Raw genomic sequence first — 24,211 nt, 5'->3', positions numbered from 1 at the left:
TACCATGGAGGGATATGGGGAGGGGCAGTCCACACTCCACCTCCAGCTGCTTCATACGCCTTCTTCCTTCTCTCTGTCAATCTCCTGCTCCTCTCCCTCCTTACCTTGCTCCACTCAGTCTCTCTCCTATATCCTTTCTTGTCTCCTTTCCCTCTTCTTCTTCCTCTTTTTAGTTTTCAAATATCCTGCTTCTTTTCTAGATCTCCCCAGTATCTTCAGCTTCTTCTTTCCTTCTTCAGTCCCGCTGTGGTGCGGGCCCCTTTCAGACAAGGTGTCTCTTGACTGCTTCCTCCTAACGTTCTGTCTTCAGATGGAGGGCATGACTTGGATATGCCCCGGAGCCCCACAGCGGAGCATCTAAACATAGTGATGAGGGTGTGGGAGCTGTCTGCTCTTTGGTGATGAAATAGCATCAGCAGTGACCCCAGGTGCAGATGTCTGCTGAAAGCTCAACCCTGGCTTATTGCCATGTGAGTGGCAGCATGTTATCTGCAGGTCTCACGATTTCACATAAGTGAGAGGAGAGATCCTGCAGCCCTCTGCAGCAACTTTGCAGGTATAATGGTTCCTAAGCAGAGACAACCCAGGGGTTTTAGCCAGTCCCCTGAATGGACTTGCTTTCTTGTAACTTTGGATTTCTTTGGGTTCTCAGACTGAAATCCAAGAGATAGACTGGATCCTCCTGTCTTGTCTTGCCTTTCTGTGAACCACAAAGTCTGAGAATATCTTCTCTGGGGTTGTCTGGCTTGACACATTATTTACAATTTTGGCCCCCCCCCCCCTTTTTTTTTTTTTACCAAGTGTCCTTTTATGCTCTTGGTCTCACTGCTGTTCTCTCAAGACAAAATCTATAGGTTGATTTTCCTTGTTTCTGAATGATTACTTTTGAAACACATGAATTTATAAAAGAGTAACAAGAGCTGTGTTAGTTTGATGGAACCTTCTAGAACCAAATTCTGGTTAGCATCCCTAGGAAGGGAATCTGCCTAGGAATGTCACAGTGCTGTGTGCACAGTTTATAGTTCATGTGAGTGTGGGAAGGATCCAGCCTGACCAAGGCACATGTTTGTCTTTTAACTACAACTTAGGTCCTTGGGAATGTAGCTCAATTAGTAGAGTGTTTGCCTAGCATGCATGAGATCTTGGGTTTGATCCCCAGTATAACATAAACCAGGCTTGGTGGTATATGCCTATAATCCCAGCACTTGGAAAGAGGAGGCAGGAGTAGCAGGAATTCAAGGTCAGCCTCAGTTACAAAAGGCCTTGTCTTAAAAAAGTATCTTACATTATTCTTGGCCCTAGGGATGTGACATGGTTGGTAAATGCTTGCCCGGCATGCATGAAGCCCTGGCTTCCACCTCCAGTTTGCATGTAGTGGATATGGTGATGCACACCCATAGTCCCAGAATCTCGGAAGTAGAGGCAAGAGGATCAGGAGTTTGCATGGACATCTCTGGCTACAGAGAGAGTTTTAGGTGAGCTTGGACTAGATGAGACCCTATCTAAATAAAATTAAATTAAATTTTAAAAGAAAGAAAAGAAACTACAGTTCAGAAAACGTTTCCTTCTTACAATCCATTCCACACAAGGTTTAAAAAGGAATTACAAATAACTCAAGTGTTTCATTGTTGTAGTTTACCATGATGGATATAAGAGAAACTTGTCTTTATTCGGAATAGGTGGGAAAGTTCTTACATACATCAGATTGGGGTGGGTTTCCTCCAAGCTGAAAGTTGAACAGTCTTTTACCGAGACAACTTTGAGGACAGACGACTGTGTCTCTGAGAAGTAGATGCTCACCCGTTTAACTCACAAAGAGAAAAGAAACATCTCTTTCAAGAAAGCTGAATTTGGACAGAAGGTATTGAAAATGTCTACAAAAGGATATTAAGTAAGAAAGAGAAGGGAACTGGAGGGATGGCTCAGCAGTCAGGATCATGTACTGTTCTTGCAGAAGGCTTGTGTGCAGCTCCCAGCACCCATTGTTGGGCAGTTCACAATCACCTGTAACTCCAGTTCCAGGAGATCCAACACCTCTGGCCTCTATGGGCACCTGCATTTCCCACACATACATATACATACATATAATTAAAAATAAAATTCTTAAAAACAACAATACATATTTTAAAAGAAGGCTTTGAAATTACATATAGTATATTTTAAATAAGTTATTTATTTACTTTTATGTGGATGTGTGTGTGTGCTGGAGCCTTGGGAAGTCGGAAGAGGCATCAGATCCCCTGGAGCTGGAGTTACAGACAGTTGTAAGCTGCCATCTGGGTGCTGGGAATTGAACCCAGGACCTCTGGAAGAGCAGTCAATACTCTTAACCACAGAAGAACCCTTCCAATCTCCTATTTTCTTAACTATACACTTTATGGAAGGAACTCACAGAAGAACATACACCAAAATATTAATAGTGACTCTCTCTGGGACAGTAAGCCTATGGATGCTTATAAACCATTCTTCATAATTTTCTATAATTAATATTAATCTACATGTACTTATACCGAACAAAAATGTATGAAAGTAAAAACACAAGACATTAAAAATATTTTTTTTACAAGGTTGGAGAAATGGCTCAGTGGCTAAAAGCATATATTGCTCTTGTAGAGGACCCAAGTTCAGTTCCTAGCACCTATGATGGGCAGCCCCCAACTGCCTGTAACTCTAGCTCTAGGGGACCCAAGGTCCTCTTCCAGACTCTGAGGGCACGTGCACTCAACACGTAGCTCACACACATACATGCTCACCCACACTCTCCCACCCCACCCATATATATATATATATATATATATATATATATATATATATATATATATATACTTAAAAGAATAATAAATCTTTAAAATATATGCATATTAGTATTTTTAAGTCTGTGTGTGAGAGGGAAGGAAGTGAGGGAGGAAGAGAGGGAGGGGTGGGCATATCAGGTTCTCTGTGCAGCCTGGGCTGGGCTGGCCTCAAGCCTATCGTTCTATTACCTCACCCTTACGTGTGTTGAGGTTACATATGTGAAGCACGGTGCTCAGTCCTTTCGCATTTTTAACTTTTAATTTTTTTTTTTTTTGTCTCTTGAGACAGGGTTTCATGTAGCCCAAAGTGTGCTGGAACCATCTGTGTAGCTCAAAGTGACCTGAAACTTCAGATCCTTCTGCCTCTTCCTCCCTGGGATTAGAGGTGAGCACCACTTGGCCATGTGGCACCAGGGATCAAAGTAGGCTTTGTGCATGCCAGGCAAGCACCGTACCACACAACTGTGTGCCCCCAGCTTAAGATAAGACTGTAATTACAAAAGGCCATACATTTCTTCTCATTTTATTAAACTTTTTCATTTATTTCCCATACCCACCACAGTTTCCCCTCCCTCCTCTCTTCCCATTCCCTCTTCCCACATCCCATCTACACACCCCCCATCCACTCCTCCTCCATTCAGAAAGGGGCAGAAGGCCATACGTTTAATGGTATTTGTTAAAGCTCGGAAGATAAGGCAAAGAGATGTAAAATGTGTTTAGTTTTCTTCAATCCTTGGTGGAACTTAAGTAATCCTAGTACTGGAGAGGTGAAGTCAGGAGGATTAGGAGTCCAGGGCCATTCTCAGCGTCCTAGTGAGTTCAAGGACAGGGCTGTGTGAGACCCCGACTTAAAAAAAAAAAAGCAAAATAAATCAAAAGGAAATTTAAAAAATGTTAATTGAATGAGGATGAAGGCAAAGACCTTTAGTTGACCCCCTATATCTCCCCCCCCCCCCCCCCCCCGCTTCCTCTCAGTCTGTAGAAAATGTCCAGTCACCTGCCTCCCTAGAGGCATTATGTCACCTTGGGGAGTCAAAGTATGACTCCGCTGCCCCTGCTTAAGCCGCCCCCTGGCTCTCCCCATGCCATGACAGTGACAGCCCAGCGTACAGTCCCACTGCTGCCAATCTGCATCTTTGTTCCACAGATCCTGTAGACCCCTTTCCCAAAACATTTCCTGGACAAGACGTGGCCAAGCACCTACTTGAATGAGTGGCGTGAGCTCCCTCTCCTGACATCAGCCGGCAGACTCTCCTCCCCTTCCTCCCGCCCTGAAACCTGATCCAGCGGAAAAGCGGTTTGCTGGAAAACTTGGCGGTTCCCCAACTCTGGTGGCCCGAGTGCCAGGCTGCAGGCTGCCTGGGACATGAGGTTGGTGGAGGGTGTGCAGACTGACAGTCAGAGCAACTCACCCTGAGCGACGGCTCTGAGGCCCTCCCACGCTCGGGAAGCTGGCCATGCAGCTCTGCGCGCCGCAGGTGTTGCTGGCCCTGTTCCTGCCCACGCTTCTGGCCCAGGCAGAAGGTAAGGAGTTTGCTGGGGAGAGGAATAGCAAGCTGGGGTGAGGAAAGGCCTTAGGTCTCAAAGGGCTGAAGGTAGGAGAGGCTGGGGCCACAGGAGGGCTGAAGGAAGGTCGACTATCTCTATCCCTGTACTGTTGAGCTAGAAAGCATTCTAAGGTATGGGGTCAAATTAGGTGGTTTAAGGAGTTGAGCTCAGGCTGAGTCCTGGGCTGAGAAAGGAGTAGGGTGGTTGTCCGTCTATAAGAAATTCACAGGTAGGTGCTGAGAGACGGTTTCCAATCACTGTCAATTTATCAGATGGAAGCAGCTGTGAACCTGTGGGCTCCTTCAGTTCACTTTTCCTTCTTATAGCCACAGTCCAGAGCGGGAGACTAATTCACGCAGGGGCAGCCGCAGAGTGCACGGTACCAGGACCCCTTTAGTAACTTTTTCTTGCTTCTGCTGGTTTTGTTGTGTGGGTCCTGTGGACTTTCTCCTCCTCCAGGTTCCTCCGAGACTCACCTCCAGTGATAGCAAACTTCCTGCCCTTGCTACCGAATCCTCTTCTGACTGCCTCTGAAATCTGGTGTTCGGCCACGTGGGTCCTGGGTCCTTCTGTGCAAACCATGTTCAGCCCCATTCAGAGAGGTTCCTTCTACAAAGCTCTGTTGCAACACCTTGGGGGACAGTGACAAGGATGCCACCAAGGGGGTGGGACTGATGTGAAGGCTAGGAATAGGATGCTCTTTTCTGCAAGCTGTCATTGCAGGAGAAGCAGGGTAGATGGATCAGAAGCAAGCTGCACGTGTAAATGCGCTGAGCTACCTTCCCTCTCAACTGACCCTGTTCTGAGGCCTGACTGCATAAGTCAGGCACACCCTCCGTACCTCCAAGAGTCCCACAAAGCCCACCAGACCTCCCTATAAGTCTCTTAGAAGCTCAGGTAGTGGTATGGAATGTGGTTTGAATCTCTGTCTCTCGGCTAGCAGTATATGCTGTTTACCCTCCTGTGCCTTGGGGAATCATGTTCGTATAATGGTCTATCTTGCTAGCTACTCTGGCAGGCTATCCTGAGATTGAAATGGAAGACTTGTGCAGATACTGTTCCATTATTCTGAAGAAGACTCAATAAAAGGAAGTCTCTCGAGGCTGGGGATAGCTCTGTTGGTAGAGACCTGCCTAGCCTAGCATGCATGCACACAGCCCTGGCTCCAGTCCGCATAAAACCAGGAGTGGAAGTATAAGCCTATAATCCCAGAATTTGGAAAGTGGAAGAGGGGGATCAGAAGTTCAAGATCACATGACAAGTTCTAGGCAAGCCTCAGCTATGTGAGATCCTGCCTGAAAAGCAAAGCAAAATAAAACAAACTTAAAAATAGCCCCTTCCAATTCTATTACTTGCCTCTGTCCTTCCAGATGGGAAGGAAGCTTATGGGGCAGGTAGATGACACACTAGTGAAGGACCTGCAAGAATGTCATGCTGTCTGCTGACAAACTTGAGGGCAGGATATGAGGACATGGTATTATTTAATGGTAACAAGCCTTGTGGCTCCTACTTTGCAAAGGACCAGCCAGTCCACTCTACAATCCCACCTTCTTGACGCCTGGGCCCTGGCCCTCTGGGCTGTGCCCTCCCCACTTAATGCACGTTGATTTAAATTTTGTTTAGTGAAATATGGACTGTTTCACGAATTTGCATGTCATCCTTTTGCAGGGTCCTCTGTAACCTTTATATCGTTCCAATTTTAGTACACGTGCTGCCAAAGGGAGTGAGGCTTTCACGTGTCACCCCTGCTTTCTGAGTCACTACCACTGTTTTCCAGAGGGAAACTGAGGAATACTCAAAATACCCAGAGTAGGGCCAGGGCCCAATGCTAGGGATTTTTCTTCTTTTTAGAATTACATTGTTGTTGTTGTTATGATTATCATTAATCATCATCATCATCGTCATCATTATTGTTGTGTGCATGTGTGTAGTCACACGTATGCCTTGGCGTGTATGTGGAGGTCAGAGGACAACTTCCAGAAGTCCATCCTCTCAGGTCATGAGGCTTGGTGGCAGGTGCCTTTACTTACTGAGCCATTTCACCCTCCCAGAGGATGAAATTTTTGAACAGATTCTAAGCTGGGGCGGGAGAACCAGGGCTCTGGCTCCTGTGTTAAACTGTTCTCCTTCCCAGCCAGCCAGAGGGCGGCCACCCAGGCCCGCAACACCACCCTGCCCGCTCTGCTCAGGCTGTCGGATCACCTCCTGACCAACTACAAGAAAGCGGTGCGGCCCGTGCGGGACTGGAGGAAGCCCACCACCGTCTTCATCGATGTCATCATGTATGCCATCCTCAGTGTGGTGAGCTGCCCTCAACCCTTTAGGGAGGGCCAGAGAAGCCACATGAGGCCAAATCACCTCTGGGAGGTACAGCAGGCATCAAGAAGCCTAGAGCCTACAGTCTGGCATCACGGCTGAGGACAGACTGAAGTTGTCTCTGCACAGCTCCTAAACCACAAACCTGGGCCACCTCTGTGCACCCTCTCCTAGATGTGGTCGCCCCCTGCATGATGGAAACTGTCTCCACGTGTCGTCTCTACACCCTTAGTTAGTGCCTTACACGGGTCCCTGAGTGGCAGGGGTCCCTAAATGGCAACAGTAGATACAATGTCAAGTAATAGATCAATGAACTAATCAATAACGATAGGGTGGGGTGCACTGTTCAGCAGGTGAGGCCAAACATTGCATGAGATTGACACAAAGGCATTTGAAGAACTGTGAGCTCTCTGTCTTGCAATGGGGAGGTGGGAACTGACTTCACAGACTGTTTGGGTCACATGACACCCCTCCCTCAATATAGGAGGGAATCGCAACGCTTAGAAGATCTTTAGAAAGAATAGCTAATGGCAGGTTCGTGTGCTGTCTCAGAAAGACCTGCAATTAGATGGGGGAGAGGGAAGTAACCACTTTTATTATTCTATAGTTTTGAGTCTCTTAATTTCATAATGCAGCAGGCCCTATATGCATTGTATATATAAAATACATATAAATGTGATAAACAATGACAACAGAAAACATGCATAATTTACATAGCTTTAGGGTTTTTTTTTCCTTTCTGTTTTATTGAGAGGTAGTTTTACCACATTTTGAGGCTGGCCTCAAGTTCACAAACATGCCTGTCTCAGCACCCTGAATACTGGATTATAGGCATGGACCGCCATACCACACTGTGTATCTTTGAACTTGAAAAGAAACCATTCCATTTCTTTCTAGTTGTGTCCTCTTAACAGACCAGCTTCTTCTGGCTGCCCAAGAACCAGTTTATCCCCTTCCCCAGCCCCTTTCTCTCTCCTTCCTTCCCAGAAGACCAGCTCCTGTTAGGTCTTAGGTGATGTGTGTGAGACAACCTCTCAGCTCCCCTTCCTTTTCTAGGATGAGAAGAACCAGGTACTGACCACCTACATCTGGTACCGGCAGGTGAGCTGACCGCCTCTCCCCACCTGCTTCCTGGGATGAGAATTCTATACCAGGAAGGACGTCCCCCTCTCAAGGAGTCAGGAATCTCAGGGGCCACGGTGGAGGTTCAGAGGCACAGTAGACAGAAGATCTAGGAGTCTGAAATGTTCCCCTCACAGAGCCAGGGCCAAGTGGGTACAGGGCATCCTCCCAGCCCCCACCCCTGATTTCTCAGATTCGCTGATGCTTCCCTGACAAGTATTGAGTGAATAATCCTGGAAAAAGGACAGCCCCTGGCCTCACTTCACTTCATGTACACAGCTCCAGCTTCTAGAAAGTTCTTCTACACCAAGTTGGTTAACCACCAGATTGAGAGATGGCGACAGGGAGAAGCCATCCACTTAACCCTCAGGACTCTGCCTTGGTGGCACATGTTCATTTTTGACAGGTGCAGGTCACACTGGTATACAGATGTCTCAGGCCTTGGTTGATCTCCGGGGAGGGAGGTAAACCAGAGAAGTCTCACCGCAGAGGCTCTGTAGGCATAGCAGCATCCTCAGGTCTCCCTGGAATCCCTTCTCACAGCCCTAGCCATGCTCTATCGCCACAATACCACCATATACGAGACAGAGAACGCAGCAGAGAAACGCTGATCCCTATCAGACTGCTCCACTTCTGTCTCTATGAAGGTTCCCTTAATTCAGAACACACCCGGTCTCATGGGCAAGGAGCCAAACAAGAACAGGTTGCATGCTTCCCCAGAAGAGACTGCAGCAGTCTGTGGTATTATATATGCAGATTATGGAGAGCTGTAGAAGTGTGTGTGGGGGGTCTCTCAGCAACCAGTGAGTGATGTGGGTCCATGGCCAGATTTGCCCTGGAAGAGGCCCACCTACTGCCCGGCCACCTACACCCTAGCGTAAGGGGTGGAGAGCTGTCTGATTTGCAGGTGACCATCTCTGAAGAAGGCGGGGAGCTGCTTGTGACAGTGTCTGCTTCTCCCACAGTTCTGGACTGATGAGTTTCTGCAGTGGACTCCTGAGGACTTTGACAATATCACCAAACTGTCCATCCCCACAGACAGCGTCTGGGTCCCTGACATTCTCATCAATGAGTTGTGAGTACTTTCATCAGAGTCTAGGGGGCTGAGAGGCTGGGGCTAGAGAAGCCAGGCCTGGTGACAATGTCTTCTTTGCAGCCTCCAAACGGTCCCAGCCAGGCTTGCAGGCTGTAGGCCAAGTTAGCATTTGCTCAAGCTCTCTTTTACCAAATTTTCTCTTCTTTGCTAACCCCCAACCCTTTGTTTTTGCACTTGATGCGACAACCTTATACTTTTTAGTACAGGGGCCTCCATCGTACGAGCAGAAGCCAGCAAGTGATGTCACACTGAGTTCTAATAACTTAGTGGAGACAGCTGTGTTTGTCAGAGGGGACCGTGGCATTTTTTTTTGAAAGGAGTGGAACACTAGTGGCAGCCAATGCTCCTGGTCACAAAAGAGATCGGGAGCCAAGGAACATGTTCAAACCTCCCAAGCCACTTATGTGCCGAACAGGCCACAATTGGCACCTCCAGTATGAAGTGGGTCTCATTAGCTTTTGTTCCCAGCAGCCCAACGTGGTCCCATTGCCTTCAGCCAGCTGACTTTCTCCCCATCCTGCAGGTTCATCCAGGGTCCACCAACTGGACATTTGAGTTCAAAGGCAAGGAAAATACGTGGGGAAAATACAGATAGGAGGGGGAAGGTAGGCTGGGGCTGTGACTCAATTGGTAGAGTATCTGGCCAGCATGCAAAGTGCCTGAGTTCCATGCCTAGTATCGAATAGACCCAATGTGATGGCACAGGCCTACAGTCCCAGCACTTGGGAGATGGAGGCAAGATTATCAGAAGTTCAGGGTCATTCCTGACTACACAGCCTGGACTACATGGGACCTTATTAAAAATTTAATAATAAAACTAAAGGGGAGGTGCCAGAGGGATTCATGCCGTGCCAACTGCACTGTCCTACTCTATGGCATTTTCCTGAAGAAGACCAATAAATTTGACCCCATCCTTGAATGCCCCAAATGGCATAAGTGGCAAGTGTTCTAGAAATTTTTTTCTGTCCTTTATCTTAGCTTCTTATCTTTATCCCACAGAAGGTAAAGACAGGGACCCTGGGCTCAGCTTACCTCAGGCCTGGGGGTCCAGGCTCAGTCAAGAGAATGGGCTGATTCTTGTTGGATTTTCCTAGGCCCCGCTATTCTTCCTCGTGGTCTCCAGGCTCTTCCTCCTGAGATGATGACTGCTCTCATTTGGGGGCTTCTAGTAATGAGAATCAATGCAAAATCAGAGTCAGTGTGGATCATAGGATCCTTTTCTCCTATCAACCCACTGTTACCCTGGATGTCACCTCTTTTCTATCTGGCGTGGAGTGGGTGTCACAGCCTGGAGACAGCTAGGCTAGCTCCCTACAGCCAGTGGCTTGTAGACTCATGGATTCCTTCTCCACCTTTAGGAGTTAGGATGCTAGGTGAATCAAAGAGAAACACCTTTTATTGTTTGAAACACGACTAGAGAGAAACACCTTTTATTGTTTGAAACACGACTCCGATAATAGTCAGAAAGCTAAGCTTGATAACACTGGAAAATTAGGGACGGACAAAATGTCTGGATTATCTTGCTGTCCAAACCTTCCCTGAATGTCTTTTCCTACTGGGCACTCAAAAGATCCTTAGCTTCTCAGGGCAAGGATCTGCCTCTTCAGCCCACAAACTGATTCCTCTTCCCTGACCAGCGTGGACGTGGGAAAGTCTCCGAACATCCCGTACGTGTATGTACATCACCAAGGTGAAGTCCAGAACTACAAGCCCCTGCAGGTGGTGACCGCCTGCATCCTTGACATCTATAACTTCCCCTTTGATGTGCAGAACTGCTCCCTGACCTTCACCAGCTGGCTGCACACCAGTGAGTATGTGCGCTTGTGGGTGGGGCAGAGATTGGGACTCTCAGGTACTCGGGGCCAGGAGGACTCTCTCTGACACATCTTCCCTTAACCAAGACACTGCTTATTTTCTCCCTTCTTCTCTTCCCTTCAGCCAGTTTCTTTCATTTGTCTTGTTCCTTTGTGGTTCTGGGGATCTGACCTAAGACCTTGTACATGCTTAGCAAGCACCCCACCATGGTCCTTTTAAAGCAAATGAGTCTCCATTTCCTATTCCTCCAGTTGGAGCCAATATTGCTGTTCTCACTGCCTCCCCTAGTTGTTACAAGGACTAATGAGATGGTGTGAATCGGCTCCAAGGCACTCAGCAAGGGACAATTCTTACTCAGTATCTCAAAGAGGATCTGGCAGGAAATGTATTTGAGGCCCGCCCCACTCCTCTTCATTCCTGAATCAAGCCCACACCTCCTGCCCAGGTGCCCCCATCCCTTCCGGCCCTGGTCTTTCCCACACACCACCCCCACTGTGGTTCATGCTTCCCACAGCAGCCAGTGAGCTCTTATTAAAAATGCAAATTGATCATGTCATTTAAACCCCTCAATGGCTTCCCAGCAGTCCTGGGACCCGATCCAAATCCTTGACCTGGTCCTGCCCACAGTGTACCACACCAGCTTCGTCTGGTGTGTGCCAGCCCAGCTGTCTTCTTCTGGAGGCCCAGAGGTCCTGCCTGTTGTCTGTCAGAGGCTCTTCCCTCTTCCAGGCTACCTACCCCTCTTCATTCCCCTACTCCTGGCACCCCAAACATAGCCTGCTCAACCCTTCCACTCACCTGATTATCCCTCAGGTGTCACCAGCCCCTGGGAGGACTTCCCATAGCCCCCTAGACTAGCAATCTCTCATGCAGTTTTTAAAAACCCTGGTTTGTCTTACTAACTTCATGACTTGATAATATGTGTTCAGTCCGTGTCTAATTTTCTCATGGATATAATTTCAGAGGAGTGGGAACATAGTTTCTGGCACTGTTAGACTCTCCAGCACAGTGTCTGGTCCTGAGAATTTTTAGTGAGTGTGTAAGTGCCAGCTATTCAGTGGAGGGTTGGGGAAGGCATACTGCCGGACTATTGTTCTGACATGGTCATTACATTAAACTTCAGTTAAGGGGGCTGGAAGATGACTCAGCAGTTGAGAGCACTTGTTGCCCTTCCAGAAGACCTAGGTTCTGTTCCTAGCACCCACATGATAGCTCACAACTGCTAACTCCAGTTCCAGGAAATTCAATGCCTTCATCTGTCCTCCATAGGCACTGCACACACACAGTACACAAATATTCATGCAGGCAAAACACTCGTACATATATATAAAAAATTGTTTTTAAACAACATGTCATGATACAGTCTTCCATTTACTTCTCTATGCATTTCCACCCACATGTATGTGTATGTGCTACCTATGGAGAGCACATATTGCATATACTATTGTACACTGCTACTTGATTCTTTGTATCAGCAATGAATCCCTGACTTTTTTCAAAGTTAGTGTGCATGAGATAGTCCTCATATATTCTAACTGCAATAGACTCATCTAGGTATATCATTGCTTATTAAATATTTTCTTCACTGATGTACAGTTAGTTTCCTTTATATATATTATATACATTCCATATATATGTATAATACATGCACACATACACACTCACCCATATATATATATATATATAAATGGTATATATATAGAGAGAGAGAGAGAGAAAGAGAGAGAGAGAGAAAGAGAGAAAGAGAGACAGAGAGAGACACACAGAGAGAGAGAGAAACAGAGAGAGAGACAGTGAGAAATATCTGTGGTATGGTATCATTGAGGATTTATCTTATCTTCTTAATTCTTTTCCAAAAACAGGTAGTTCTGTGAAGGCAGAGGTAAAAATGTTGTGTTTAATTCATTTCCTAGGTGAGAAACCCTAACAAAGAAACATAGAAATCTGTTTGGAAGGTGTGTGTGTGTGTGTGTGTGTGTGTGTGTGTGTGTGTGTGTGTGTGTGGTGTGTGTGTAAGTGAGTGAGAGAGGCAGAAACAGAAAGCTTTCTAATGGACACTTCCTACAGTTCTTTGCACTATAGGCTTGTGAGACAGACAAGATGTGTTCTGTCACCTTGCTTTTTGATACCACCCCAGCCACCGCCACGCCCACCCACATAGAACTTCGCTTCTGTGCAGCTGAGGAAACCAGGGCTGAGAGTTAAGGGCAGAGGTCAGGGGTCTAGAGATCTGGCACGAAGGTGCTTGGGTGTTGTTCATCCTATGCTTCACCTTGACGCTCTATGCTTGAACATCCAAAGCTTTTTTTTTTAATCTCCTCTTAGTCCAGGACATCAACATTTCCCTGTGGAGATCACCAGAAGAAGTGAGTTCAGACAAGAGCATCTTCATGAACCAGGGCGAGTGGGAGTTACTGGGAGTGCTGCCCCAGTTCCAGGAGTTCAGTATGGAGACCAGTAACAGCTATGCAGAAATGAAGTTCTACGTGAGTGGGTGTGGCTGTGCCTGGGGTAGCGACAGAAGCAAGCAGACCTCCACAGTGCGGGAGGCGTCGGGAGGCAAACTGGGAAGGATATAGTAGCCCTTCTGCCAACTCCAGGTCCATACACATTCCATGCAACCTCAGCAAGGGAGACGGGAATGCCACTGAAGCACCCCTATGTTTATCCTCACCAGCCACAAAGCCTGGTGCCAGAGGAAGGCTAGGGGTCTGTTACTCCCCTTCCCAAACAGTCCACGCTGGATATTCTGTAAGAGAGTAGGGGTGGGTATGGACTAATGGTCCCTGGGTTCCGTTCTGACCAGTCATTTCCCAAGCTTCTGTCCTGGTCCCAGGTGGTCATCCGCCGGAGGCCTTTATTCTACGCAGTCAGTCTCTTGCTGCCCAGTATTTTCCTCATGGTGGTAGACATCGTGGGCTTTTGCCTGCCCCCGGACAGTGGCGAGAGAGTCTCCTTCAAGATCACACTCCTTCTGGGATACTCTGTCTTTCTTATCATTGTATCAGACACACTGCCTGCAACGGCCATCGGCACGCCCCTCATCGGTAAGCTCACCCCCCACTCAGGGAAGTGTCCACTGTGGCGAGGACCTGCCCCCACTCTTAGTGAATCTCTTTCTCTGACTCAGGCGTCTACTTTGTGGTCTGCATGGCTCTGCTGGTGATAAGCCTTGCTGAGACCATCTTCATCGTGCGGCTGGTACACAAGCAGGACCTACAGCGGCCCGTCCCGGACTGGCTCAGGCGCCTGGTCCTACAGAAAATAGCCTGGCTGCTCTGCCTTGGGGAGCAGCCAATGACCAATAGGCCTCCAGCCACCTTCCAAGCCAGCAAGGCCGACGACTGCTCAGGTGAGAGAGGACAAGGCCAGACTCACACAGAGAGCCTGGGGCTGTGACGTGCCAGGAATGCAGGGTAGGACCTGGGGATTGGGTACAGGATGGAGGCAGGAGGATGCTTCAGTCAAAGATGTCAACCCACAAGCTATAAAGATCAGGCTGGACTTCGCAGAGATCTTTCCTCTGTTTTGGAAGTAATGGGGTTAAAGGTGTGCACCACCAGGCCCAGTCACACCCCTTTGCTTTGCTTTTAAACCCCTTAACAACCTGGGTGGATGTAGGATGCGAGTCCTGGAGGCTGAGCCCCATGGGCTGAGAAGGGCTCAGAGGAGCTGGGTGTGGTGCACGCCTTAAATCCCAAGCACTATGGGAGACATGGATAGGCAGATCTCTGTGAGTTTGATGCCGTCCTGGTCTATGTAGTAAGTTTCAGGCTAGCCAGGACCTCATAGGGAGACCCTGTCTTAAAACAGAGAGAGAACGGGAGAATGCAACTGAGGAAGACAGCCAGAGTTGACATCTGGCCCCATATCCAACTCCTCTGCTACAGCATCAGGGTAGCTCACTGGCCTCCCTTTCACACCAAGGCTCTGTTCTTCTTCCAGCCATGGGGAACCACGTCAGCCATGTTGGAGGACCCCAGGACTTGGAGAAGACCCCGAGGGGCAGAGGCAGCCCTCCCCCACCACCCAGAGAGGCCTCACTGGCTGTGCGTGGGCTCTTGCAAGAGCTAGCCTCCATCCGGCACTTCCTGGAGAAACGGGATGAGATGCGGGAGGTGGCTCGGGACTGGCTGCGAGTGGGGTACGTGCTTGACAGGCTGCTCTTCCGCATCTATCTGCTAGCTGTGCTGGTCTACAGCATCACCCTGGTCACGCTCTGGTCCGTTTGGCATTATTCTCTAGTGAACACAACCCAGCAGGGTACTCGGAGCTGGTAAGGCTAAGGATGGAGATTTCCCCTTAGATCCTTCATTCTGTTTCCAGCACCAGTTAGTCTGAGCAGACCCAAACCAGTGTCTGAACCCTTGGCCCCAAAGCTTAGTGATGAGGACCCATTCTGCCTCCCCACTTCATTCCCAGCTTCCTTTACCATGGCTTTAAAGCATGATATCCTAGTTCGAGAGAAGTCAAGTACCCTCTAACTTTACCTACTCATCAATGCACCGGACCTTGATTTCTTTTCCAGCACTTCCCCGATTAAAGCTGCCCTTGAAACTGCTCATTTCCACAAAATCTGTTTTTTGTTCAAAGAAAAATTAACCCTCTAGTATAGGAGCCTGAGACTTCTGCATCCATTTTATCGGGTCCCTAATGGCGCCCTCTTCAGCTCACCTGTGGCCGCTTGCCTAGTGTTCAGCTTTATCAGCCCGTGGGGGCAGGGGATAATAAAACGCAGTGATATCTTGTTCTCTGTCCGTGACCGTTTGCATTCGGCTATGAGAAAAGGCTGGATGGTGAAGTTACCTGGAGTTTCAGTCGACTGAGGCGTCCTGGACCAGGGAACTAGACGTGACAGCCATCATGATGAAACAATAGGAGGTGGATCAGTTTGAAGGTCAAGACTGAGCATTTATCAAATGAGGGGAGAGAGGGAGGCTTTCTGCAGCCCACTGGGAAAATGCTGGAAGGATTCATGTGGGCCAACGCTTCTGGATTTACGGTCTCTAGGGAGCAAGCTCTTACACTGCAACAGGTGCCGCAAGGCGATAAGACTTCAGCACCACGGTCAGCACCCTCCAGCTCCGTGCTTAGGTGACTCTGAAGGGAAGGCTTGGTTCCAGGCAACTCCTCTGAGAACTCTTAGTAGCTAGTGCCTGGTGCCCCTAACTTGGATGGAGGCAGAGCTGGGATAATGCTCGTGGACATCTTTCACCTGTCCTAGACATCAAGGCTTAGACACGCTAAGCAATGCCCCAACTCCACCCACCTAACAGGCATCTAGGGAAAGGAATATTCTGTCTTAGTCTCAAGAGTGTGTAGATGAGGCTCCCTCTGACACTTTAGCTTGTTCCTTTCTTATTCGTTTCGCTATCTTGAGTTGCTTGACACTCTGGGTTGGAGAGATGGCTCAACCGTTAAAGGCTAGGCTCACAACCAAAATATAAAAATATATAAGAGTTGCTTGACACTCAAAGTAAAGCAAGGTGTGGGGGGGGGGACTAGACAACAAATGGCCAGGCTACAGGGACAGGACACACCAAAAAGTTGTCTGGGATGAAATCAAACAGTTCCCTTACTGCTTAAGCTATTCCAGAGCAGCCAACAATAAGAGAGTAAATACAAACACTGGGAATGGACATTCTTAAACCTCCAAACTCTGCAATTTCAGCTCACAAGCCACCTGGAGGCTGGGCAGAAGGCAGAAATCTGGAGCCTTGAGTTTTGTCACATCTAAAAGAGCCCAAGGCTGAAGAAGAGCTCACCTGGTTTACCTTTTGTTAGTTGCCTTTTGTCCCAGGATCCCCACTATACAGAAAGAGTTCCTGAATTCCAACTACCTGCTAGCTCCTCTAGTGAACTGGGATTGAGGTCTCATCACCACCTCCACCCCTAGACACATGGACTTTTGATATGACTTCAGAATTTCACCTTTAGTTTTGTTTTGCTTGTGTGTAGGTCAGGTTCTGTTAGCAAACAGGAGAGTGTGGGACCAAGGGTTTCCTTTGGCTGAGCAAGGATGGACAAGAGGTGGGGCACTCCTTGTTCGGGATAGGCCCTGCAATTCCTCACTTGGAGCCTGGTTTTAGAGTCAAAAGCTTCCCCACCTACTAGGATTTCTGGGCCTAGTCACACACTATTAGAAGGTTTTCATATCCCAGGCCACAAGGATAGAAAGATGGACAGTCAATGCACCACTGGCCATTAAGTGGGTAGCTATTGACAAAGTGTTCAACCAGAGAGCTCGTAAGACACTCATCAGCCTATTGATTCCCCATCTCCCCCTTCTCACCCTTCATTTGTAATCAATGGGGCGACAGAGCCCAGTACTGAGGTGGCCAATTAACCACCTCAGGAATGAGCTGCTGCGTGTAACATCGTCTGGTCCACTGACCACATCCAGTAGGAGCACTGATCTGACATCTGTACCATACTTCCCAAGGATGGGAAACTGAGGCCTAGCACCGGAGAACTTCTCTTCATCAATGCTAATCTTGGACCATGCCCTAAGAAGTCTTTACCATGCTTGGGGACACCTCCAGTCACTTACTCCCTTCCCTTCGTAACTAAAGCTCAGTCTGAGGCTGGGCCCTCAGTCAGAGGTGAGGCTGGGCCTCCAATCCCTAGTGTGCCAATGGAAGAGACAAGTAAAGCCAGGAATGGTGGTTCACACCTGTACACCCAGCACTCATGAGGCCGAGGATTACTGTTAGTTCAAGGTCTGAACGACAAGATCCTGTGGAGAGAGGGTAGTGTTGTTTAATGAGCAGAGAGGTTTATCCAATGTAGTCATATTGGGATAAATCAGATAAGAGGGTGCAGTGACCTTAAATTCAGGTTCGGGGTACTAACATGAACTTTAGGAATAAATGAAGGAAAACTTGTGGCAAGTGGCAGGAGGTAGGAATAATTGACCAGTTTTAGTCTAGATAAGGACCTGTCTATTCCCACCCATCACTGTCTCATCTGCATGGCCATCCCAAGAGGTCCTTGACTTGAGGGGGTCAAGGTGGCTCTCAGAAGATAACGGCTTTTACCCCAGAGGAATTTTTACCTCATTCCCGGCGGGGGCAGTCTGAAGTAGGAAGACAAGTTAGACAGACACAACACTCCTTGAGTGGCCACCAAACAGACCCACAGAGAAACGCGCCGGGCTCTAGGTAAAAACCGTAGTACCAGAGTGAGGGCAGAGAACCAGCCTTTCCTTCTGCTAGTGGTGAGCAGCCAAGGGCTTTTAGCACGGTCCAGCTTCTCTAGGCCTGCTTTGGTTTACACGGTCCCACTGCCTCTGATCTTGTCCTATGATAACGGACGGGCTTCAGGTCTCCCTGCCACTCCTGCACCCCCCCCATCTGACCTCCCAAGTGCTCCTTGGCCTTTCCCCACCCATCCTGCTTCTAGCAGCACCCTCCCCCCCCTCAACGGTGGAAGTGCTCTGTAGCCCTGCAAGCCTTGGTGCTCTCTAGGTCTGCAGCTCTGCAGGTTGCTAGGAGATTGCCACTGACTCCTAGGACGGAAGTTGCTTTTGTGCCTAATGTTGGCCACCTGTGCTCAGCGACCTTCAAGGCATACCCTAGAGTGGACACCTGGTGGCTTTTCAGGAGAGCTGGGACAGGTAGGCTGAACTTATCAGCCAGTGCTGAGGGGTTGGGGTTGGGGTTGGGGTTGGGGTTGGGGTTAGGAGGCAGGGGCCACAACTGTGAGTTCCCCCTAGGCTAGCTTAGAGGAAAAGTTTCCCCGATGATGGAGGGGAAGTACAGCTCAGCGTTGCCAGCCAGCTTCTCCTCCCTCCCCCCTCCTCCCCCAGCCTCTGAATCAATACATTCTGAATCTAATCTAATAACAGAGATTTAACGAGGGGATAATGTGCGTGGAGCCGCCAGGCGCTTTGTCTCTCCTTTCTGGAGGCAGCTGGGGCCCATTATCTGGGGACAATGCCCCATGCTAATCACTCCCTCCGCCACCCTCCGCATCTTCGGGGGAGGGGGATGTTGGGCAAGAAGGGGCAGCTCTTCTGGCTGCACCGGAGGCAGTCACTGGTCCAGCCCACCCCACGCAACTGCCTTGGCCTAACACCAACTCCTTGGCCTCCTCCTCCAGCCGCACTGGGTACCCTGACTGGTGAAAGGTGGAGGGCACCCCAAGGCAAGCACTTGGCTACCAACTCGTTATCAGCTGGGACTGGGTGGGATATTTTTTTTTTTTGGATCTTTGTCTTTTCATTTTTCTAACTTAGTCCTCTATAATTTAAGCTATTTCCACTGAGGCTTGTGATGGCCAACCTGGAATGTCACAGTGTCGTAGTTAGAGAATTCAACCCTAGTTTTAGGGAATATGAATACCCCATCCTGAAATAGAGGTGGGCGCCTGGCTTCACTCTCTCTCTCTCTTTCTCTCTCTCTCTCTTCCTCCTTCCCTCTCTCCCTCCTTCCATCCCTCCCTCCCTCTCTCTCTCCTATCTCTCTCTCTCTCTCTCTCTCTCTCTCTCTCTCTCTTTCTCTCTCGCTCCCTTTTTGGAAGTGTATAAGTGAGACTGGAGGAAGAACTTCCTGACAAGGCCAATTCTAACAATGATTAATAAAACAGGAGTCTGGAAAAGAACAAACTGCCACTCCTTTCCTAGAAGGCTTTCGAAAGCGACCTTTAGCTGTGTGGCTTTGGAGAGGGTGGCTAAGGAAGAGGGCTCTACCTTGGCTATCTAATGGAGCTTTTAGGAGGACAGAGACCGGAACTATACTTAGACATCCCACTGCTTTCTGAACCATGTTTACTGAGAACAATATGAGTGTGTTGTGTAAAATCTTCCGCAAAGTATAAAATCTTCTGCATCCTGGGTCTCCTTGTGTGTCTGTCCACAAGTGGGGCTCACACCTTTGCCACATTATAGGTACTGGGGTTCTGAGATCCCAGTGGAGAAAAGTTGAGGGAATCTACAAGGCTCAAGAAGAGACACCTAGCATCGCGCTGGTCTGTCTTCACTGGCTCAGGTCCCATTTAGAAACCAGTGAGAATTGATCCTGGCAAGTGGTGGATGGGGACCTTTGTCCTGCCTGTCCTATATGAAGGACACATCTAGCCAAATGAGCTAGGCACTTACCTTAAGGCCAGGCAACTAAGGAGCCTGCCTGCACCATGCTGCACCCAAACACTGGTGTCCTCTCTGTCCCTTTATGTTTCCTACTCACCCCCACACTTTCAGCTTTCTAACAGAGTTTCTCCATAAAACTTCAGCGCTGAAATAGTGTGAGAGCCTTATGCACTTGAGGATCCCATCCTGAGCCTGGCCAGCTCTCCCATGCAGCCCTACTGCCTTGACCCTTTGTAATGGGTTCTAAATCCATAGAAGAAGGAGTTTTGTAAGCATGGCATGTGGGGGACTCACAGAAACCCGGGAACTCCCTTCCCCCAAGCTAGAAGAACTTCCCCAACTAATGGTTCAGAAAGATAGAAATGTCCAGCAAGACACCAGTATTTGGCCTACTACAATTATTACTTCTAGATTCTGTCCACCAGGTGGCAGCAAAGCCCAGAAATTCTATGGAAAGTCAGGCACAAAGTGTTTTATTGCCCCCTTCCCTGCTGTGCCTTCCAAATAAAGACCCCCCATCCCTCACCAGTGGTGTCTGCAGCCCCCTTCCTTCAAGACCAGCTCTATAAGGGCCAACAATAAGGACAGCATTCCTGAGCTTTAAGCACTCAGGCGGAGGGAGCGCCAACAAACCATTCTGTCACCAATGTGCCCATCCTGAGACCTGTGTTCTGCGACTCTCCTGCCTAGGCTCTGGCTGTGCGCATCTTTTCATGCACAAGGCTGGTTCTAGTTCTCCCTGTCTCTGTCCATGTGATGCAGATATGGGTGGCTGGTGGTCCAGAACACTTTTGACCAAAGCTCTCTCAGCATACGCCTTTGGCAGACTGTTTCTCTCTTCTGCTGAACTCCGGTCCATGCTACGCCAACCTGAAACCACTCCTCAGCATCCTGGGGGAAGTGGTTAGTGGTGGGCCCTGGGCACGAGTACTAGGAACAGGTCAGTGGGTGGCAGATAGCGTCTCTCCAGTGCCTGGGAGACGCTCATTGACCCCAGGCTTGTCTCAGGGAGGAATGTCTCGATGAGGAGGATATGGTTGCCCTAAGCAGGGCTTTCAAGAGTCTATCCCTTTACTTATCAGGAGAGCATATACCATGTCCACAGTGTGGCTATACCGTGACCTCCAGTCTTGCCCCCCGTCGGCTGGCAAGTCATCAACCTACTGCACCTGCGTGTAGTCCGTTCTTGTGAACTGAAGTTCCCCGAAAAGGCCACATCTGTGTTGAAGATTTTGCATATTAATTGACTGATCAGAACAACCATGAATGCAGAGACTTGGAATGTTGCAGCTCCAGAGCTAAAATTACCAGGGGCTATCTTTAGTACCCATTCGTAGGCATTGATCGGCCATGCCTGTATCTAGCTAGCCTTCTGACTAGTGGGTAAAACCATTAACAGACCACACACGGGCTTCCTATATCCAAAGCATGTCATCAGATCACACAGTGGCTTACGCCTACAGCAGAGACCTCCTTCTTCACTATAACCAGCCTACCTGCTGCTCCTAGAGTGTAGTTGGTAAGTGCCCTAAGTGACATTTGTGTTGGGACTGCCACTACAGTGGAGCAGGTCATTCAGGACAGCCTGAATCCACATTGCTGGCCACGGCCTCTAATATTTGGCTCAGAACAAACCGTCTATTTTCCCTGGAATGAAAGCTGACTTTTGCTATAGTTGCTGATGTTGTTGTTGTTGTTTTGTGGGAGGGTGTTCATTGGTTTGAGAAGTCCAAAATGGGAGCCGTTGGGTTGCGTGCTTTCTGGAAGATCTAGGAAAGAATCTGCCTCCTCGCCTTCCCCAGACTTGGGCCACCTGTGCTGACTGCAGGGCGATCTTTCCCAGCTTCAAAGCCAAGCACCAAATGTCTCAGCTCATTCGATGTTGGTATCCACCTCTCCAAACTCTCTCTCTCTCTCTCTCTCTCTCTCCCCCTCCCCTCTCTCCCTCAGTCTTTCCCTTCCCGAGCTTCCCTTTATCACGTCATCTTTGTGAAAAAGTTTGACTTAATTATGTGCACACATCTGTGTCTTCAGGGGAGCATGTACATGCGTGTGCAGGTGCCTGAAGAAGTCAGAGGCACCAGACGCCATTGATGCTGGAGTTACAGGCAACTGTGAGCGACTGGATGTGGGTGCTGGGAACCAAGCTCAGGTCCTCTGGTTTAGCAGAAAGTGTTTTAATTACTGAGCCCTCTCTCTAGCCCCTACACATCATCTTTTTTTTTGTATGTGTGCATGCATATGTGTGTGTGTATACATGCGTGTGTATATGCGTGTGTGTGTGTGTACTTGTGTGTGCAAGTGCATGTGCAGAGGCCAGGGGTCGACACTGGGTATCTTCCTTAGATTCTCCCTGAACTTGGATCTCACTGATCTGGTTAGGCTACTGGCCAGCAAGGCTCAGGGATCTCCCTGTCCCTGGGTCCCAGCAGAATTAGGGTTACATGTCCACGACACCCAGTGCCAGGGATTTGATCTCAGACCCCCAAGCTTGCACATCAAGTACTCTATGGACTGTGCTATCTTCTGGTCCCTTATCACACCGTCTTCTGGCCTCGACTTCACACAGATCATTGTGGATCACCTATCCACACTGAACATCTAGAACCTGCTCGTCTTTAGAAGTCTTGATGCAGAACTCAGCAAAGGCCTTCTATTTCACACTGTGTCACACTCACAAGCCTAAGAGGACAGGAGGTAGACATCGTTGGTGGACTCACCATTCCTGTCCTGAAATCTTAGGCAATCTTCCATGTGCCTCCATCTTTCTGTCTGTAAAAGTCAGCATAATAAAGCACCCATTTTATGAGATTGTGGTGAGGATTTAGTCGATGGTGGGTGAGTTCCATTCATGGTTTATTCTTGTGTTGTTTTTGTTTTTTTTTTTTTTTTTTTTTTGTAAATCCACCTGCCTCCAGCACAGGAGAGCTGTAAACTGGGGCATCACTGACACACTGTGTTAACACAGAAAGAGAAACCATGCTTTGTGTCAGGCAACACGTGTGGTGTCCTCACGTGATAATATGGTTCAGCTCTATAAACTCAGAAGAAAGGGGCAGGAAAGCGGACTGGAGGCCAGGGTGCCAGTGTGGCAAGAGACAGAGGACCAGGCTTGTCTTTCCCCATCTCTCCTCACTCCCAGGACAGTCTCCTGAGTTGACATGGTGCCAAGCGCTTCCTAAGCTAGGGGTCCTACCCCAGTATGGGTCTCAGACTTACTCCCCGCAGACCTTCCGAGATACCAGCCATCTCCTGGTTCAGCTTCTCTCTCCAGGATGGTGGATGCAGGAGATGGTGTGGTGACCTCAACAGGATCTTCCAGATCCAGGGAATGATGCCTTTTCCCTCCGGGTGATGCTTCACTAGGGGCTCAGGCTCCACGAGGGCCCCGCCCTTTCCTTTTGGCTGATGCACTCATGCCCCTTCTTTTGCTCCTAAGACCTGTTCTTGGTGATGAAACTCAAACCCACCAAGCATCAAGCTTACAGTTCTCACAGGGGTCACTCTGTGCTTTGCTATAGTTGGTTTCGGGGCTGTGTCTCCCCAAATCACAAGTACACACAGCACACGCTTAATTGTTGTCTACCCAGAGAGATATCCAGGGCTGGAGAGATGGCTCAGCAGTTAAGACCTCTTCCAGAGGTCCTGAGTTCAATTCCCAGTAACCATATGATAGCTCACAACCACCCATAACGAGATCTAGTGCCCTCTTCTGTCCTGCAGGCAGAGAGATATCCAGAACTGAGCACTGTGCCTAGCATGGGGTGGAGGTTCACCACTGTCCAATTAACAAAGGAGTGTGGTTCCTACTGGATGTATTTTCTGATAAGATGACCACAGAACCAGGGCCTTTCTGTCCTGGAAACCACTGCATGTGCTGTAAGTTGTTAAGAGGGGTCATTGGGGAACCTGCTGCCATGGGCGCTCTCCAGCCCTTTCAGCAGCCAAGGCTGCAGAGTCAAAAGAAGCTCCAGGTTCTTCCGCCAATCTCTTCTCCCCAAGTCAAGAGAAGTCAGGCTCGTGGCTGTGTGTGTGTGTGTGTGTGTGTGTGTGTGTGTGTAAGGAACCTCCCACTTTGCCAAGTGTGGGGTCATGGCTTTCCTCCTGACATACCAAGGAGTTGGAAGGGTTTCCTGTGAGGCTCACAGGTCAAATGCTATATGACTCAGCAGAGCTCCTAGGAGACTGGTGATCCCAAGACCTTCCCTCCCCCAGGAAGGACGGACTGACTCTGGGGCAGGAAGCAGTCCCCGTGAGCTGAGAGGGGGTTACCACTCACAGGAAGGGCATGGTTCCACCAGCTTCCTCTACCTTCTCTGAGAGATGATCTCGGTGAGGCGTGGTGGGTGTGGCTCGAAGAGGGCACTGCCAGCAGGGGGACTCTCACTGTGGGGCTGAGAGTTGGCTTTGTAGGACTAGATTGACAAGAGT

The 24,211-nt window shown here is 48.9% G+C and overlaps 1 protein-coding gene and 1 non-coding gene across 2 annotated transcripts; one reads left to right on the top strand and one right to left on the bottom strand.

The window, feature by feature from the left end:
* The first annotated feature begins 3,927 nt into the window (after positions 1-3,927).
* On the top strand, positions 3,928-15,440 carry Htr3a (5-hydroxytryptamine receptor 3A). The gene is made up of 9 exons (XM_048417517.3): positions 3,928-4,319; positions 6,478-6,644; positions 7,716-7,760; positions 8,747-8,856; positions 10,515-10,684; positions 13,018-13,178; positions 13,529-13,739; positions 13,823-14,044; positions 14,638-15,440. Exons 1-9 carry the CDS (start codon positions 4,253-4,255, stop codon positions 14,970-14,972), a joined length of 1,488 nt encoding a protein of 495 aa, XP_048273474.1. The 5' UTR covers positions 3,928-4,252; the 3' UTR covers positions 14,973-15,440.
* On the bottom strand, positions 5,967-6,070 carry LOC146894482 (U6 spliceosomal RNA). The gene has a single exon (XR_015001970.1). It is a non-coding gene; the product is annotated as a U6 spliceosomal RNA (small nuclear RNA).
* Positions 15,441-24,211: the final 8,771 nt, after the last annotated feature.

Source organism: Myodes glareolus, chromosome 4, assembly GCF_982192425.1.
Source record: "Myodes glareolus chromosome 4, mMyoGla1.1, whole genome shotgun sequence".
In the NCBI taxonomy this organism is placed as follows: Eukaryota; Metazoa; Chordata; class Mammalia; order Rodentia; family Cricetidae; genus Myodes; species Myodes glareolus.
Note: the sequence above shows the minus strand (reverse complement) of the source record. Positions and strands in the feature narration are given on the sequence as shown.

Coding starts and splice junctions, on each gene's coding strand:
- Htr3a (XM_048417517.3), top strand. CDS start 4,253: ATGCAGCTCTGCGCGCCGCAGGTGTTGCTGGCCCTGTTCCTGCCCACG. Junction 13,179..13,528: donor ATGCAGAAATGAAGTTCTAC/GTGAGTGGGTGT, acceptor TCCTGGTCCCAG/GTGGTCATCCGCCGGAGGCC. Junction 13,740..13,822: donor CATCGGCACGCCCCTCATCG/GTAAGCTCACCC, acceptor TCTCTGACTCAG/GCGTCTACTTTGTGGTCTGC.